The sequence below is a fragment of the Anser cygnoides genome, chromosome 7 (assembly GCF_040182565.1).
Source record: "Anser cygnoides isolate HZ-2024a breed goose chromosome 7, Taihu_goose_T2T_genome, whole genome shotgun sequence".
Classification (NCBI taxonomy): domain Eukaryota; kingdom Metazoa; phylum Chordata; class Aves; order Anseriformes; family Anatidae; genus Anser; species Anser cygnoides.
The window spans coordinates 8,914,350-8,929,651 of record NC_089879.1 but is presented as its reverse complement, the minus strand read 5'-3'; the positions used below and the strand labels follow the sequence as shown (position 1 = coordinate 8,929,651).

Genomic DNA, 15,302 nt, shown 5'->3' with positions numbered 1-15,302 from the left:
GTACAGCCCTAGAGCAGGTGACCATTGAAATCCCTCATGGGGAAATAATAAATCACATCAGAGGTTGAGAGCAATATGACAAGAATTCTAAGTCTGAGCATGGCAATGACTTCCCCTTGAGCAGGGACTCCTCTCAAGTTTACTCCTCGAGGTCAAGAGATCCTTACTAACTATGCCTGTTGGTGATGGGACTTTAATTTTTAAAGGTACTTGATTTGTCTTAAGATTTAGCAATCTGAATATGCAGTAGACCACTCCCTGTGACTCTTGTCATCATAACAAATTAATGATATCAATCTACTTACTATAATAAACCAAACTGGCATCCCTGCCCATGGCAGGGGGGTAGAACTAGATGATCTTTAAGGTCCGTTCCTACCCAAGCCATTCTATGAATTTATGAAATTGCTGCTATATCATTAAAACCATCTAAGAGTTGGATATCTCCTGCTTCTGACTTTCAGAAGACAGCATTCAGCTTTCCAAAGAACCCCACGGACTTGCAGGGTGGAAACTTGCTGTATTTCTCAAATAAATGAAATCAAGCAAATGACGGTGCCTTCTTCACTCACTGCAGTGAATTCAACTACTGTGCCATAAAGTGGCATCTCAAAAATAGAGTACAGTTCAGCTTAAATTCTTACTGATGGAATTGGAAGCGGATACAGTGAGCAGTGAAATATATCATTTATTTGTTTTTTTTTTTTTTACAGAAACTGCGTTTTTAAGGACGTTAGGGGCTGGTGTATTATCACGTCAAGAAGCATTGCACCCTGTGCTGCTAGAGCACACCCAAGGTGGTGAATAAAACCTGCAGGGGATGAGAGGTCCCACTGACCTCAGCCACAGAAGTGTGGTCACCACATCCCACCAAAGGACTGTGGTGAAGCACAAAGCTGCAGTAGGTAAGGGGGATAAAGGGAGCTGCATAATCCCTTGGGGATCTACATCACAGTCCCTAGCACCAGTGGGTACTACAGCCCCTTCCACCTGCTAAGCCTGAACCTTCAGGTCCCACCACTGACCAAGCACGCACAGACCTCTCCATGCCGTGACAGAGACAGGCTCAGGGCTGTACACCCAGATGCAGCTATGGCTAAGATCCCACACATGTGTCTGACTGACTTCATTTCCAAATAACCCAGAAGTTTTACTTGGAATAAGGAAGTTGCTGAAAACAGAGAAAGAGAGAAACGCCAGGTCCCACAGGGAGGGACTGAGTGGGTAGGCTCACAGCCCTGATCAGGAAAAGTCTGAAATAGAAGAAGCAACTCTAAATAAATTGTCTGAAACAATGACCCTGAGTTTCAGCATGGTCCATAAGTGCAAGCCTTGTTTCATCCACCCAAACAAGAACTTATATAAAGAGGTATTTCTGTTGCCACTCAGCTACTGGGAGCTACCAGGAGGCTGTGCAATCCTGTTATGGAGCATTACAGCATTACCCAGAGGACCCTGTCTGGAGATCATGTTGAGGCTGCACGCGTAATCCGGGAGGACATCCTGTCTCCCTGGGTATTTAAAATTAATCTAAATTCAGCTGCAGGTAGTTTTTTGTTGTTGTTGTTGTTGTTATGTTCTTTTCAAACCAAACCAAAACCAAAACTAACCAACCAAACCAACTACACAAACAAACAAGAAAAAAAACACACAAAAAAACAACTGAAAACAGAGCTGGCCTAACTACTGCAGGATCAGCAAGTCAATGCAGGCTGCACTGAAGCGTCCTCTTGTTTATTTGGACTGAAAACTTTGGGGCTGGGTTTGCCTGTGACTACAAGTGCTTTAAGAAGATGCGTGTCAGCAGTAACTCACTCCACACAATTATCAAAAACAGCCTTTGTGATGAACTTCAAAGAGCACGGCTACTTTTAAAGAATTATGTTCTTTGACACGCTACAAATTTGAAACTTGGGAAATCTAAATTAGAAATTAATATTTTGCCTAGGTTTGATTTCTTGGCTTGTACACCGCAGAACTCGAGAAACCCCCGGGAGACAAAGCTCCTCTGCCGATGCAGATGGTGCAGGCTGTGCCTGGGAGTTCACTTCACTATGTTGTGACAACTCGGACCCTATGGGCTAGCGCAAAGCGACACACAAAAGAGAACATGCTTTCAGGGGCTCAAAAAGGTGAAGTGACTTCTTTCATGGCCAAAGGAAACACAACAGCTTCCTTAAATATTTCAGGCACTGGAACTGCAAGCCTTAGAAGGCAACGTTTTAATCCCAAAATAATGCCCTCCAAAGTGCTACTTCCAGGAATAACTTCACAGTGTTGGCAAGGACCACGATTTCCAAAGGAATGTAGTGAAAATGGCAGTCCTTCCACCCCATCAACTGCTTCAGCTCTCAGAGCTGCCAGAGGGACCACCACCAGTCTCGGTAAAGAAAAGCTCTAGTAGTCACACGCACCTTCATCACGCTGTTAGGTATGAGGCAACCATCAATCTTCAATTCCCTACCTTTGTCTTGTTTCTCCTGGTCACCCTGCTGTTTGTTGACAGTCACTTTGTTCATGTAAATATATTCTTCATCGCCACCTGCAACCAAAGGGAAAAGCGAAGCCTTTATCCCCCCTCTGCTTTCCCATTGCTCATTTTTTTTTCCACAAAGACGGATGTAAGAAGTGGCTTTGCTGAGTGCACGTGGGGGACAGCATGTTTGTTGAGGCAATGTGCAGAAAAAAAAAAAGAAAACCAATAATAAAAAGCAGAAAAAATAAATGCTGTATAGCCAGGAAATTCCATAAGTTAAAATTTCTACTTAAACACTAACTTAGCCAAACAGTACATCCTGTGTATCTTACAAAGTGGATTAAATAAACTTAAGGTTTAATAAGGAAAACAGAAAGGATCAGGAATCTTGGGAATCCTTTGCTTGTAAAGCTGGACACATAACTAGAGGAATTTTACATAAACAATTAGAGGTCACTGCAAAAATAATCTGTTCCATTTTCTCCTTTTAATTTTCTTGTCTCCCCTTCCTGCCAACCTCCAAGAAAATGTTGCTTCAAGACCCCGTAGCGGTTCCCACGTGAGCCCACCACCCCATCTTCAGCTTTCCCTGCCCGTACCGCTGGTCTTGGTGTACACCCGCAGCAGGTCGGAGAGGAAGCTCTTCTTCACAAGAGCAGTGCTGCTCAAGTTCTCCTTGTCCAGGATCCTCAGAAAATCTTCAAGTTCATTGAGCAGCTGCTCGAGAGCTACGACAGCAACAGAGACAACTGTTAGCAAAGCAGTTTGGTGGCATTTCAAAAGAGGACATACATTGATTGTTTTCCATTTTTCTGCATTTTTTCTGCTCAGGAATAATTCATATTTACTTTTCTAGCTTGAACCCTCCTTCTATTTTTTAAAAGAAAGCTCCAAATTCCATTAGCTTGTTCATAAACCACTAAAATCCCAGGTAAACACCTACTCTTCTTCCTATAGGACCTTTTGCTCAAGATGACAAAAGCCTAGAGGGATTTTGAGCAATCGGGCTGAGACTACACAAAAGCAGCTAGAAGGATCTTGCCACTTGAATCTTGAATCCCTTCAAATATAACGGAAACATCATTGCAATTAGAGCCTATCAAAGACCCTGCTTTTTGGTTCCTATTTTCAGGCTTGCTCCTTATTTCTCCACAACAATTTGAAAAACATCCACATGCTATGTACCAAATATTCATCTCCCCTCAAAAAAATAAGGAAAAAAAAAGGAAAAAAGAAGAAAAGAACATCAAAAATCCATGATTCAGTAACTTCTCACACCATCTTGCTTGGGCGCTGACCAGTGGTGTGTGTACCACATGGAACTGAAGATAAACCCAAGGCTGAGCAGCTTCCCAGACAGCCTTCAGGAAAACCTGCCGCACCGATGCCATCCCTTCACACCGGCAGCGACAGGTCTGTTTTCCTTCTGAGGAGCTGCTGCTCAGCTCTGCCACTGACAGGGCTCGCGCCGAAGCACCAGGCGTCTAATTGCTTGCTTTTGTTTGCTCTGAAGTTTATCGTGGGCTAATTAGCAGCAGTGGCAGGAGCCTGCTCCGCAGAGGAAATAACGGGGTGTTACGTGGAGAGAGGAAGCGCAGCACAAGAATGACAGCGTGTGGGAAAAGTAGGGAAAAACCAGCTTCGGCTCTTCCTCCGGCTGGGAGGCTCCCCGCTCACCTCCCTCCATCGCTCCCTGATGCCAAGGACCTGCGGGGAAGATGATGGGCTGAAAAGCCTGGGGTTACCGCTGCCAGGCTGCGGATCCTTAGCGGCTGTGACGTGTGGGTTATTTAACTGGGGCAACACGCCCTTCCCTTTACTTGCGGCATTTCCATGCCTCGTGTTCCCATGTGAATCACAGTGCACAGCAGCGAACTAGAGAAGTGTTATACTTTAGTTCTGCCGGGCAAAGCATCTGAAGCATATTGACCCTAAGTGCTACCACCTCCAGTCTCATCACAAATATTTGTGCAGGAAAGAGCCTTCACCGTCTTACTGCCCCCACCTTTAGCCAGCCGCTGACCCTTCCTCGGGTGAATACTTGTTAGAAGATGGAAAAATAAAGCATAAATTACTCTACACTGTGAAGTTTTGTGTTGCTAGCCATTAATTCAAACTCATGCTACTGCTCTCAAACTGTATTAACCTTCACTAGCCTGACTCTAAAGCAGTCTAACAAGTCCAGATCAATTGATAATAGCTCTAGAGGAAACTGCTAAATTCTAGCTCTTCACACTTATTTTATACCCTCTATATCCAATTAATTCTCATCTGGTTTTATTTAGGACCAGTATGAAATAAAAAATACCTGTAACACGATGCATTAACTTGAATGCTTTTGTTGGCTGCTTGTTTGCCCAGCTATAACCCACTGCTGACTAGAGAAAGTAAAAATGATTTCAAGAAACAATAGCATTTTTCATAAGCTACAAGGAAACAGGTAGCATTTGTCAACAATACTTGATGTCATTGATAAGTGTCACTTAGCAATGAGCTGTGAGCATTTTGTGTCAAGCACGCTCATAACCTGCTTCTCTCAAGTATCAAGGAGCCTGCTTCTCCTAAGTTTAAGGAAACTCCACTGGGGCAAATCCCAGGCTTATAAACCCCGCCATCCACTACAATGGTGCGCTTCCAAAAACCTGAACTGAGGCTGGTTCTGGCTGAAGTCAGGCCTAAACGTATGTTCCTATTCGTCTGTCCTAGGAACAGGACATTTGCGTGTACCAAAAGAAACAGCTCAAAAAACCACTTAATCTTAATTTGAATCTTCAGAAGTGGGTCAGCTCCCCCAGCTGCCTGCGTGGCAGTCACGACACTGCATTTGCAGGGAAGGGGGGATAATTCCCTCCTCCACCCCCATGACTGCAGAAAATGCCTTTATTCTTCTCCCAGGCATCCACAGCTAGCATACACACAGGACCCGGCTCTTGTGAATAACACAGCCCATACAGTAGGTTACATTTTCCAGCCCACCAAAGCTGAATTCAGGCTTCCAGTGACTCAAAGCAACTCATTTAGGATGTGATCCTGGGGCCACCGAGGTCAGTGGAAAGACTCTGTCAGACTTCAAGGGATTCGGCCTTTAGGGGCTCAAGAGAGATTCATTTTGCTCTTCTTCAGCAAGAAGCAGCATATAAACCATCTGCTTCTATGCAAGTTTCTCTTTCATCTCAGCTGGACATTCCCTATCCAAACCTGATACCTGCAAAAATAAACCGCCATTGAAATGAATGTGACCATTCATTCTCTCATATCAGAAGAAGAACAAGCTAAAACTCATCAGAGTGATGAATGTGAGAAAGAAGAAGGATGAATAAGAAGGGGCTCTATAAGATCCTCTCCACAAGCAAGAATCACAGCAGGTCACAGCAGGTCAATAGGACTAAAAACAGTTGAGAGCCCATGTATGTCAAACCATCTCAGGATCTGGAATGCTGGAAACCACTGCTTGACCTCCCCTAAAGACCTGTCACGCTGTGGTGATGAAGTATTGAACATACGCATGGCAGAACCAGGTTGGTGGTTATCCAAAGCAGCCTGAAACAAACGGCTCCCTCCTAGCTGCATTGTTTTGCTCTCCTTATTTTAGCAGTTTAGAACTCAGAGCACATAAAGCTAGGCATGCTCTGCAGGGCAGTAGCTACAGATGCAAGGAATGCATCTGCAAAATCAAAGGCTGTAAGCAGCAGAATGAGACATCAGAAGTAGACAGAAGCCAGATTCACAAGACAGTGCAACTCTCAAAGACTATTTTAAGAAACCTCCTTCCACATCTGCACTGCTCTTCTCAACTCTTATAGCACTTCAGTGTAAGCCCCAAGTACAACATTACCCAAATAATCTTTCTACCTATTTACCTCTATCAGAAAGACTACCTCAAATAAATACTTCCACATCAAAAAATTTGCCTTATTTATGAAAAACAAATTACCTCTAAGGTTAAGAATGGAGAAAGCAAGGCCCAGAAGAATTAAAAGATTTAGCCACAGTCACTGTGTAAACCCCTACTGAAGCCAGTCCTCCCAAGCCCCGGGACAGGATACTCCATCTCCTTACAAAGTATGGCCAAAAATATGGAGTACATTAGATGGCACAACACAGCTCACATCGTGCTCTTCTTCATGGCCACAGGCATCAGTCACTGAATACAACCATAAGGATTTCTCAATATGTGATGAAGAGAGTAGTCAATGCACGGAACTTGACTGATTTCAGTGATGATTGTCACCGAAAGTACAATACTTTAAAATACAAACAAATCTCACATCTTTGCTGGTGTAGGAAGACTTACACAGTGGAGGCTACAACCAGAACCACCATCTCCTCCTACATGATCCTAAATGGAGGATGAGGGATGCTCCCCCTTCTTTTACTCCAAGACAATGAAACCCTTTTTACAGAAACTCCTGGGCAGCCCTCTGACCACAGCAGACTCTCTCTGTATGAAGGTTGGAAATTCGGTTGCAGCAATAAGCAAAGAATTACTTGAAACACAACTGATCTGTTTCGACGTCAATTCAGTGGCAGTCAGAGAGCGCTGAAAAGGGCTTCTTTTGGCTCTCTTCTATGGCCTTTCTTTGCAGACAGAAAGTCCCTTGCATTGCAGCAGTATCTGTCCTAGTTCATGTGAAGCTAGAGCCAAAAATGCAGCAGCTTGCAAAGCCCCCATTGAGGAAGCACATTCCTCACAACGGAGCTGCCAATTTTGCCTGACACCAAGGTCAGTGAAAGGTAAATGACCATAAAACTAGATTATAAAAGCCATTCCTTCCAATAACCACTGATCTTTGTCATTTTGCTACAATAACAACCTATGTCTACATCTAATTACTTCATGTCTTGGCCTTATGAGGAAATGGAAAGACAGGCTCAGAATGAACTTTCACTCAAGTGTTTTAGTAACCACTGGGCAGGATTATATTAGACCTTTTAATCTAAATTCAATTATTTATTTTATCAAGGTAGAGGGGCCCCAGCCACTGGACAAAGGACTGTAAGAAGAGACATACTAAATGATGAACTCTTTCCTCTCCCGAGATGAGAGGATGATAAGGAGTACCCTTTACTACCAGGAAACTCGTGCATGCAGTGATGAGAGTGATTTGGCCACGGATACGGGCTTCTTTTCCAGCAGGTCCCCAGTACAACCCAGCTTCCCAGTGTCCCAGCCCACCCTTCCCCGAACCTTGGCATGTTAAGGAGATTTCCAGCTCCACGCTCCATGTCAGGCTCCACACCCGCTACGGGTGTCTGGGCTGTGGGCACACAACATGGAGTCCGGCACCCCGCAGATGGAGGGGGCACCCCACGACACTGCGGCCCACGGAGAGCAACGCTTTTCACTTTTTTTTTTTTTCTCTGGTTCCTCATCCCCCGTCAGTAGGGCAGCTGAGGAGTGCATGGAGGGGCCTGGCAGGCACAGAGGCAGCATTCAGAGGGCCGAACAGCGAGCGCTGTCAGCCGAGCCACAGCACTGTCCCCAGCCTCCTCGGGCCTCGCTCAGGCTGACGTCGCCCTCGATGACAGCCAGAAGGCTTCTCTCATGGCCCTGAGGAAAGGCAGATGTGGTGACAGCGACAGCTGTAGAGGCTGGATGACCCCCGCGTGGGGCTGCCTTCCAAAACAGCAGAGCAGACCCTTCCTCGGGCGAACCGGCCCTCCCCACGGGGCCAGCCTCAGCACCTCGCAGAGGGGCAGCAAAGACAAGGCCACCACGACGCCCTGGCCCTCCTGCGGTGGTTACCCCTCCGCTGTGGCACACTCAGAGGACGTGTGACAGGAGAGCAGGAGCTGGTGTGGCTCCAGCACGCCAAAGTTCACCAGGTTGATGAGCACAAGACAGGCAAGCACAGACTCAAGGGTGCCGGTTTGGTTTTCATCACCATAAAGCAGGCTCCACTGCCCAGGCTGGCACCTGCACTGACTGGCCAGCCTTTCTGCCTCTAGCTTTTCACAGAAAAATAACATAAATAAATAAAAAATAAAATAAAAAGCTCAACTCAGTGTTGGCCAGATGAAACTCCTCCATTTTTCACAAAAGAGTATTTCATAAATATTTGTAGAAAAAAGAAGTCTCCCCACAGCAAAATGTGAAGTGCTGTGTTTACCAAAGGAAAAGAAGAAGGAAAAAAACAACACCAGGCTTCCAGTAAACAGCGAACTTTCTCATTAAACAATCACTGCTAGATTAAAAAAAAAAAAAGGTAAAAAACACAAAATTGAGGCAAGCCTCTTCTCTTAAATAGGAAAACTGTAAGATTAGTGAACTCCTATCATATTTTCCCTATTAAGCCTGCTGTGTCAGACTATTATGACCAGTCACAAAGCTGTCTGATTTTCAGACATAATGAGTGCTTACAAGGAAGAAAGAAAGAAAAAAACCCAGACTGCTTCTATTGATGCACCTAAAATCCGGCACCGCCTGGCTTCACACTCCAGTCGGGAGCATTAGGCTCGTCTTTGTCGCAAAGTATGAATCATGGAAGGAGAGAGGCAAACAATGTGTCTGGTGGGTTGTGGGCTGTGAACTGCACAGATGAACCCAACCAGCTCTGCGTGGGCTGCTCTGGAAGTTGGAACAAGCCTCGCATTGAGAAGTAGCGGCTCTAACCTAGGAACCCTGAACTTCAGCAAAACAGCAGCAGAAAACGCACACAAAGCTTTTCAGTTTGCTGAGCAAACAACAGGCTTCTCTTCACTCTGCTGGAAGATGAGAAACAGCATCCAAGAAAAATTAAGAAAAAAAGAAGGAAGAGAGAAGAGAAGCAAAACATGAAAATTACTGTGTCATAAGGAGCTTTACTAAGCAATCTCATATTTTAGTGCCATATTGCCTTATTACAGGCAATATAGGGTAGATGAATGAAAATTCAGGGGCTATACAGTGACATCTTTCTTTGTCAAGTGTCTCAGTCTTTCCATGACAGACCAATTGGTGACTCATTGGAGGTCTCACACTGGCAAACGAATCGGTTGGCTGATATCTGAAAGAAGCCAGTCTCCTCCCTGTGTAACATGCCCTATTAGCAGAGTGCCCATCAACCTCAAGTCCCTGAAGTGTTGCTAGGCCATGGACTGCACAATTCTGCTCAGGTGCTTAGCGATGCAAGTAGCATCAGCACGAAACTGTGATGGGATGTGGGGTTGTTTGGACTGTCACCATGAGAACTGTTGCACCCTCAGCATACCAGGTCACGTATCACTTGCCTAACATAGTAACTTGCTGGGGCAGAACAGAGCTAGGAAACATCAGGGAAGCAACCAAGGAAAGATCAGCACAGTGGCCAAGAGGGTAAGTTGAGATCAAACCAAATTGGCATGGACATCAACTGAAAAAATACGGACTAAGTCAGGCAGGGCAGGATGTTAAAGAAGGTCCTCTTTCTAAGATAAATATCCCCAAGAGCAGGCTGTAGCAGGCTCCCTTCCCAACACGGAGGAAAACAATCTCAACAATTTCTACAAATCAGAAATTTGCTGCCAAGCCCCAGAGTTGAATCCTACAGTGGCGTTACAGAGAGACATAACTTCCTCTAAAGCTGCCACCACTGACTCTCTTCTCTTCCCACAGTCCTTTCTCCTGTGTTTTCTCCCGACTCCTTCTGCTAAAATTTAGGGTTCTTTTTCTCCTTTCTTGTGAAGTTTTGCTCTCTTCTCCCTCTCTCGATCCTTACAAGACACAAAGACTCCATGCAGCTACTTCATTATGGGGAGTTGCTTACCATCTGACCTGTAACTTAAAAAGGACTTCCGTTGTTTGCTATCTAATGTAATGCATAGCTCTATCCAGGAAGGGGCTACTTAGAGGCATTCAATCAAATAGAATAGCTGTTTTCATGGAAAAAAAAATAAAAACATGCAAAGAACTCAACTACATGACACAATTAGACATTGCTCAAATCCAGCAAAACGAGCATCTCACAGCCACTCACTCAGCCCAGTCATATTCTCTTCTCCGTTGGTGCAATGTTTGCTCCATGGAAGTGGCAATGTGTGCTCCTGCACCTCAGCTGAGGGTCTTGCCACTGCTGGGGGAAAACCTTTCTCTACTGCAGCCAGAAACCAATTCCCAAAAGTAGACTTCCTCTTACAGAAGGAACAGAGCCAGGTAGGGCTGCTCTAGCTCATGGAAGGGAGGGTAGCCGGTCTTGAAGGAACTCCTGGGTTAGGGAAAATGATTGTTGTCGAAATATGTCGACCTTGCATCATTCTTATCCACCACTCTGCATGGCTATATCCAGAGGAAAGCACATCCCCATCCCTGCCTTACAGAACAGCAGGCACACTGTTGTCCGAATGCCTCTCAGAGCCCTGGCCACAGGATCCCTCTTTCCCATAGAAAAAGGAAGCCTGGGATACCGCACTCACAAAGCAGCAACTGGGAAAATGCAAGGCCCTCGAGAGATTAGCTATCACAATGATGGTGAGCGACAGCCCTGGAACAACACCCCGCGCTTTGTACCACATCAATACAAATAAAGGAGGTTAACTGCCAAAAATATTTGGAGATGGATTTCTCTCTTGCAGGCAAGACACAAATTAAAGGAAGCTGCCAGATATGCAGAGGGTTTGTGTGTGTGTTTTTTTTTAATGGAGGACATGCACACACACATACACATACCCTCGTATCAAAACATTTTCCCACCACTCTCTGTTGATTTAATGGCATCATTTCTCCAACAAACAATAGAAACATAACAGAAGGGGAAGGGAATTATGTCTGAGAAAGCAAAAGCATGAGCTCTGGGGTCAGAAAGAAAGACAGACACAGAGCCCTGGCGTCCCCAGCCTTTCCCTGCTGTTTCCTCTGCGGCAAGGACTCTTCGAGCTGTGCCGGCAGCCTGTATGGCCTGGGCTGAGCCTCTGCTTCTACAGCTGAGGAGCAGAAGGACTACGCAAGGCTGCTGCACCAGTGCAGGGGAAAAACAGGTTTTAAAAGTATCCTGAAATATATCAGGGTAGGCTGGTGGAGGCAACAGCGACATCATTATTGATTGCTATGTTTCTTTCTTAACTATCTTGCTCAATCCCTTTTCCAAACATTTCATACTGTCCTTATCCGTCCTCTTCAGGGGAACCACAGAGCCTAAACATGGGGCGGGAGCATGTCCCCGAGGCACTGAGCAGTGGGGATGCAGCAATGTGCATATCAGAGACTTTTTCTGGAATCCCACTGTATAACCACCAGCAGGCAAAACCACTCCAAAATAAAGATAATTAAAAATAAATAAATAATAAAAATCTACAGACATCACCCAAGCTCATCGCTTTACTAACAACAGCAAGCTGACGTTTACTAAACTTCAGTTTAGGGTCACCAGGCGTGGAGGTGCTTAGGAATGACCAAGCGGTACTTCCTCCTGCCCCGAGTCCCCAGAGCTCAGCGAGCCTCTCCCAGCAGGGCCCCAGCATCTGAGCATGGGAGGCCACAGCTCCCACCCACCTGCAGAAGGTGTCCTGAGGACAGGGCTGGATGACATCTTTATTCATCTCCCCCACCTCAGACCTGACGTTTTGCTGAATTCGGGGTGGAAGAGCTGCACCCCAGGAGCACACGTCTTCTGTTAGCTGTGGATTACCGAAGCAGCTGGGCACCACATGAGCCATTTCAAGACATGCGAGCCCTGCAGGGAAACACCAATGTTGTCCTAATGCTGCAGCGATGCTCTAGAAACAGGGGCTCTGCTCTGCTTCAAACCCCAAACATCGCTTTCACCGCTCACCAGGTTTTCAAATGCAGTTCAAGTTTTTGGTACCATTTGGCATCTGTGTTGTTAATTCATATATTGCCCAAGAAATTGCCAAATGTGTTTTCTTTGTAGAGCCTACCTGTCCAATACTCACAAAAACAAGTGTCACCCACAGGGAGACTCAGAAGCGAGCCTCTCCCAAGCCTCCCGATTTACGCAATGGCTGCACACACGTTACTCGTCCAACGCAGCTCTCCTTCACCGTGTGAAAGAAACGTGCCCTACTAAAACACAGGTGACAATGCCTCGGGGCTAAATGGTGACACAATACTTCCCACAACAAGCCAGGAGCATACTGGGGTGGGTGACCCAGTAACGTGCCAGCCAGCACGGGTCAGGATGCCAGCGCCACGGCGACTGCCGGAGCTGGGCGCTGCTGCACGAGGAGATGCAACGTGAGCTCCTGCTGTCTCCCCATGGATCCAAGCCCCACGTGCTGTGATGGTCAGATCCATGGAGAAGGGATCAAAGAAGCCCAGAATCAACCCCTCTACTCTACCAAAACCTATAAGACCTCTCCAGAGCCTTCTCTGCTCCAGGCGGAACAACCCCAGCTCCCTCAGCCTGTCTTCACAAGAGAGGTGCTCCAGCCCCTTGATCATCTTTGTGGCCCTCTTCTGGACTTGCTCCAACAGGTCCACGCCCTTCTTGTGCTGGGGGCCCCAGAGCTGAACGCAGGGCCCCAGGTGGGGTCTCACTAGAGCAGAGCAGAGGAGTGCAATCACCTCCCTGACCCTGCTGGCCACGCTGCTTTTGGGTGCAGCCCAGCATATGGCTGGCTTTCTGGGCTGCGAGCACTCATTGCCGGCTCGTGTTGAGCTTCTCATCAACCACCACCCCCAGGTCAAATTCACCCAGACGCACAGAGGGGTGAGAAGGAGCTCAGGACAAGGTAACCCTACTGCACCTCTGCCTTCTTCCCCAGCAGGGCCCCACAGGAGCCCAGGGGGCTGCGGCAGCAGAGCACCAGGACAAAGAGTGGCCTTTTTATTTCCCAAGAAAACTCGAAAACTTTTCCCTTTCTATTCTGACTGTGAGGCATGGGAAATGAAAGACAGCTCTCAAACCAAAAAAACAACCATTTACCGGATAAAAAAGATTTTCTTACTTTGTCTGTCTTGCACTTTGTTTACATGAACGAGAGCCAGTTATCCAGAGCGGGAACAATACGCTGAATTAAATCTCTGAAACCCATTACATAAATATGCCGAAGGTATTGCTAATCCTATCACAGATTTAAGAGTTAGATCATTATTTTCATTTACCATTTCAGCAGAAAATCCATGACAAGAAACTGCTGATGAACAAGATCAGGCCCTTCCAGCAAATTCAGCTTCCTTCGAACTTTTCTGCGCTCGTGTTTGACTCCTTAATCTCCCTCTTAACAGACGTCTGAGAGATCCTTGTAGTTGGGCTATAATTTACCCAGTCTGGCATTTCTCTTTTCTTAGCATTGCATGCCAATAAGTAGTTATGTGATCCTCAGGAACTCCCCCTGCCCACCTGGGTTATTTGGGGAGCACCTGGGGGGTCACGCAGGGGACCAAAGGGAGCAGCACAAGCAGGCGGGAGCGCTTTGGCCAGGACCCATCCGTGCTGCCCCTGCTCCAAGCCGTGTTTTCCATCCCAAAGGTGAACATAACATAGTTAAATGTTGGCACTAATGAATTAATAGCTTTTAATGAAAGTAATAACTTGAAGGAAGTCTCTTATTCTACCGTGAGGCGCAGCCTGGCCAGCACACTGCTCTGCCTCCGGCGCTGGAACCAATTCAGTCAAGGACACGATTAGCATCTTGCAAGCAGGAACTGCCCTTGAGATAATTTTATAATGCTCACAGTCATAAAGAGAAACACATCCTCAAAACCACTGGTGAGTGAGCTGCAACTAAAGCAGCAGAGCCCCAGTTTTGCAGAGAAGGTACCGAAAACCAGTGGCCATTCAACGTGCTGATGGTCCAGAGAAAGGGGCAGCAGCGAGGAGAGGAGCCCCGGGCTGTGTGCTCCAGACCTCCCCCTCACCACACTGCTTTGCTCACTTTTCCAGGGAGCATTTGGGATACTGCTTAGGGAGGGATTTTCTCATTTGCTGTCTCCTGTTCCTGTCTCGCAAAGGCTGTCCAAGCCCTCGCAGCTGCACCAGCCCTTTCCCACACAGGCTGCCACTGCAAATTCACTCAACCTGTTGCCTCTCCCTCCATCAATTTCCAGCCCCAAAGGCGAAGCTGAGGCAGCCAGGGAACACAAAGCCACAGAGCCTTTAAATCTTCTTGGGTTAGGGAAAATACGAGGATTGCTTCTGTTGTGGTTTGTTGCAGTTTCATTTGCTTTATTGCTACCTGCCTGTCCAGACTTTCTAAGCAGCAGAGAGGCAGGTGAAGGAGCGGAAAGACAAATGGCTAGGAAAACACTGCCCATTTTTAGGGCTAGGCATACATTATTGCAGAATTAACTGAAAACAATGAAGTGATTTTTTTTTAATGAAGTAAAAAGCAATTTTGATTTCACACATTTGTTTCAACAGAAAAAGAAAAGAGGGGCAGGAGCTGGGTGGAGGTTGGATCCACCAAGACAGGGCAGCTGCCCTCTTGCCATTACCTCCAAGGGGGCAGGCAGGTTCAAATCCCTCCCCTGCCTGAAGGGATTTGAATTTGTCTTTTAGCTCTGCCTCTCTGTTAGTTTGGAGCCAAACTATAGACCTGCATTTTGCAACACTTCATAAATTGGTCCTGCTAACCTGAGAAAAGATACTGTGCAATTAAATATTTTTCAGAAGTGGACATTTTTCCATATTCACCCTTCACCACAGGCAACCTTAGGCCAAAACCAAAGGCTTCAGTGATGGGGCTGGTTTTCCAAGCCTCACCAAGGATACACGCCCAGCACTGGTTAACACTCGGATGCTGGCTTCACTGAGGCAATTTTTCCTCTCAGCACACCTCACTGTGTCCACGCCTTGGCCATCTTGCTCTGATTTCTCTGCCCTATTTAGGTGGCAGCGGGGACTTGCACACGTACCCAAGGCACGCTACCTTTCTTGCATGAGTCAGCAGCAAGCAACAGGAGAGCTGTTAT

General features: G+C 46.5%; 1 protein-coding gene across 3 annotated transcripts in view; it reads right to left on the bottom strand.

Moving 5' to 3' along the window:
* AFAP1L2 (actin filament associated protein 1 like 2) overlaps positions 1-15,302 on the bottom strand; it is a 63,604-nt gene that overhangs the window by 22,312 nt on the left and 25,990 nt on the right. For all 3 annotated transcript variants that reach the window (XM_048060550.2, XM_067000406.1, XM_048060551.2), the window contains 2 exons: positions 3,076-3,204; positions 2,465-2,542 (listed from right to left, as the gene is read on the bottom strand). In XM_048060550.2, the coding sequence (XP_047916507.2) occupies positions 2,465-2,542; positions 3,076-3,204 (207 nt within the window). Of the gene's footprint in view, positions 1-2,464; positions 2,543-3,075; positions 3,205-15,302 lie in introns of those variants that run through there.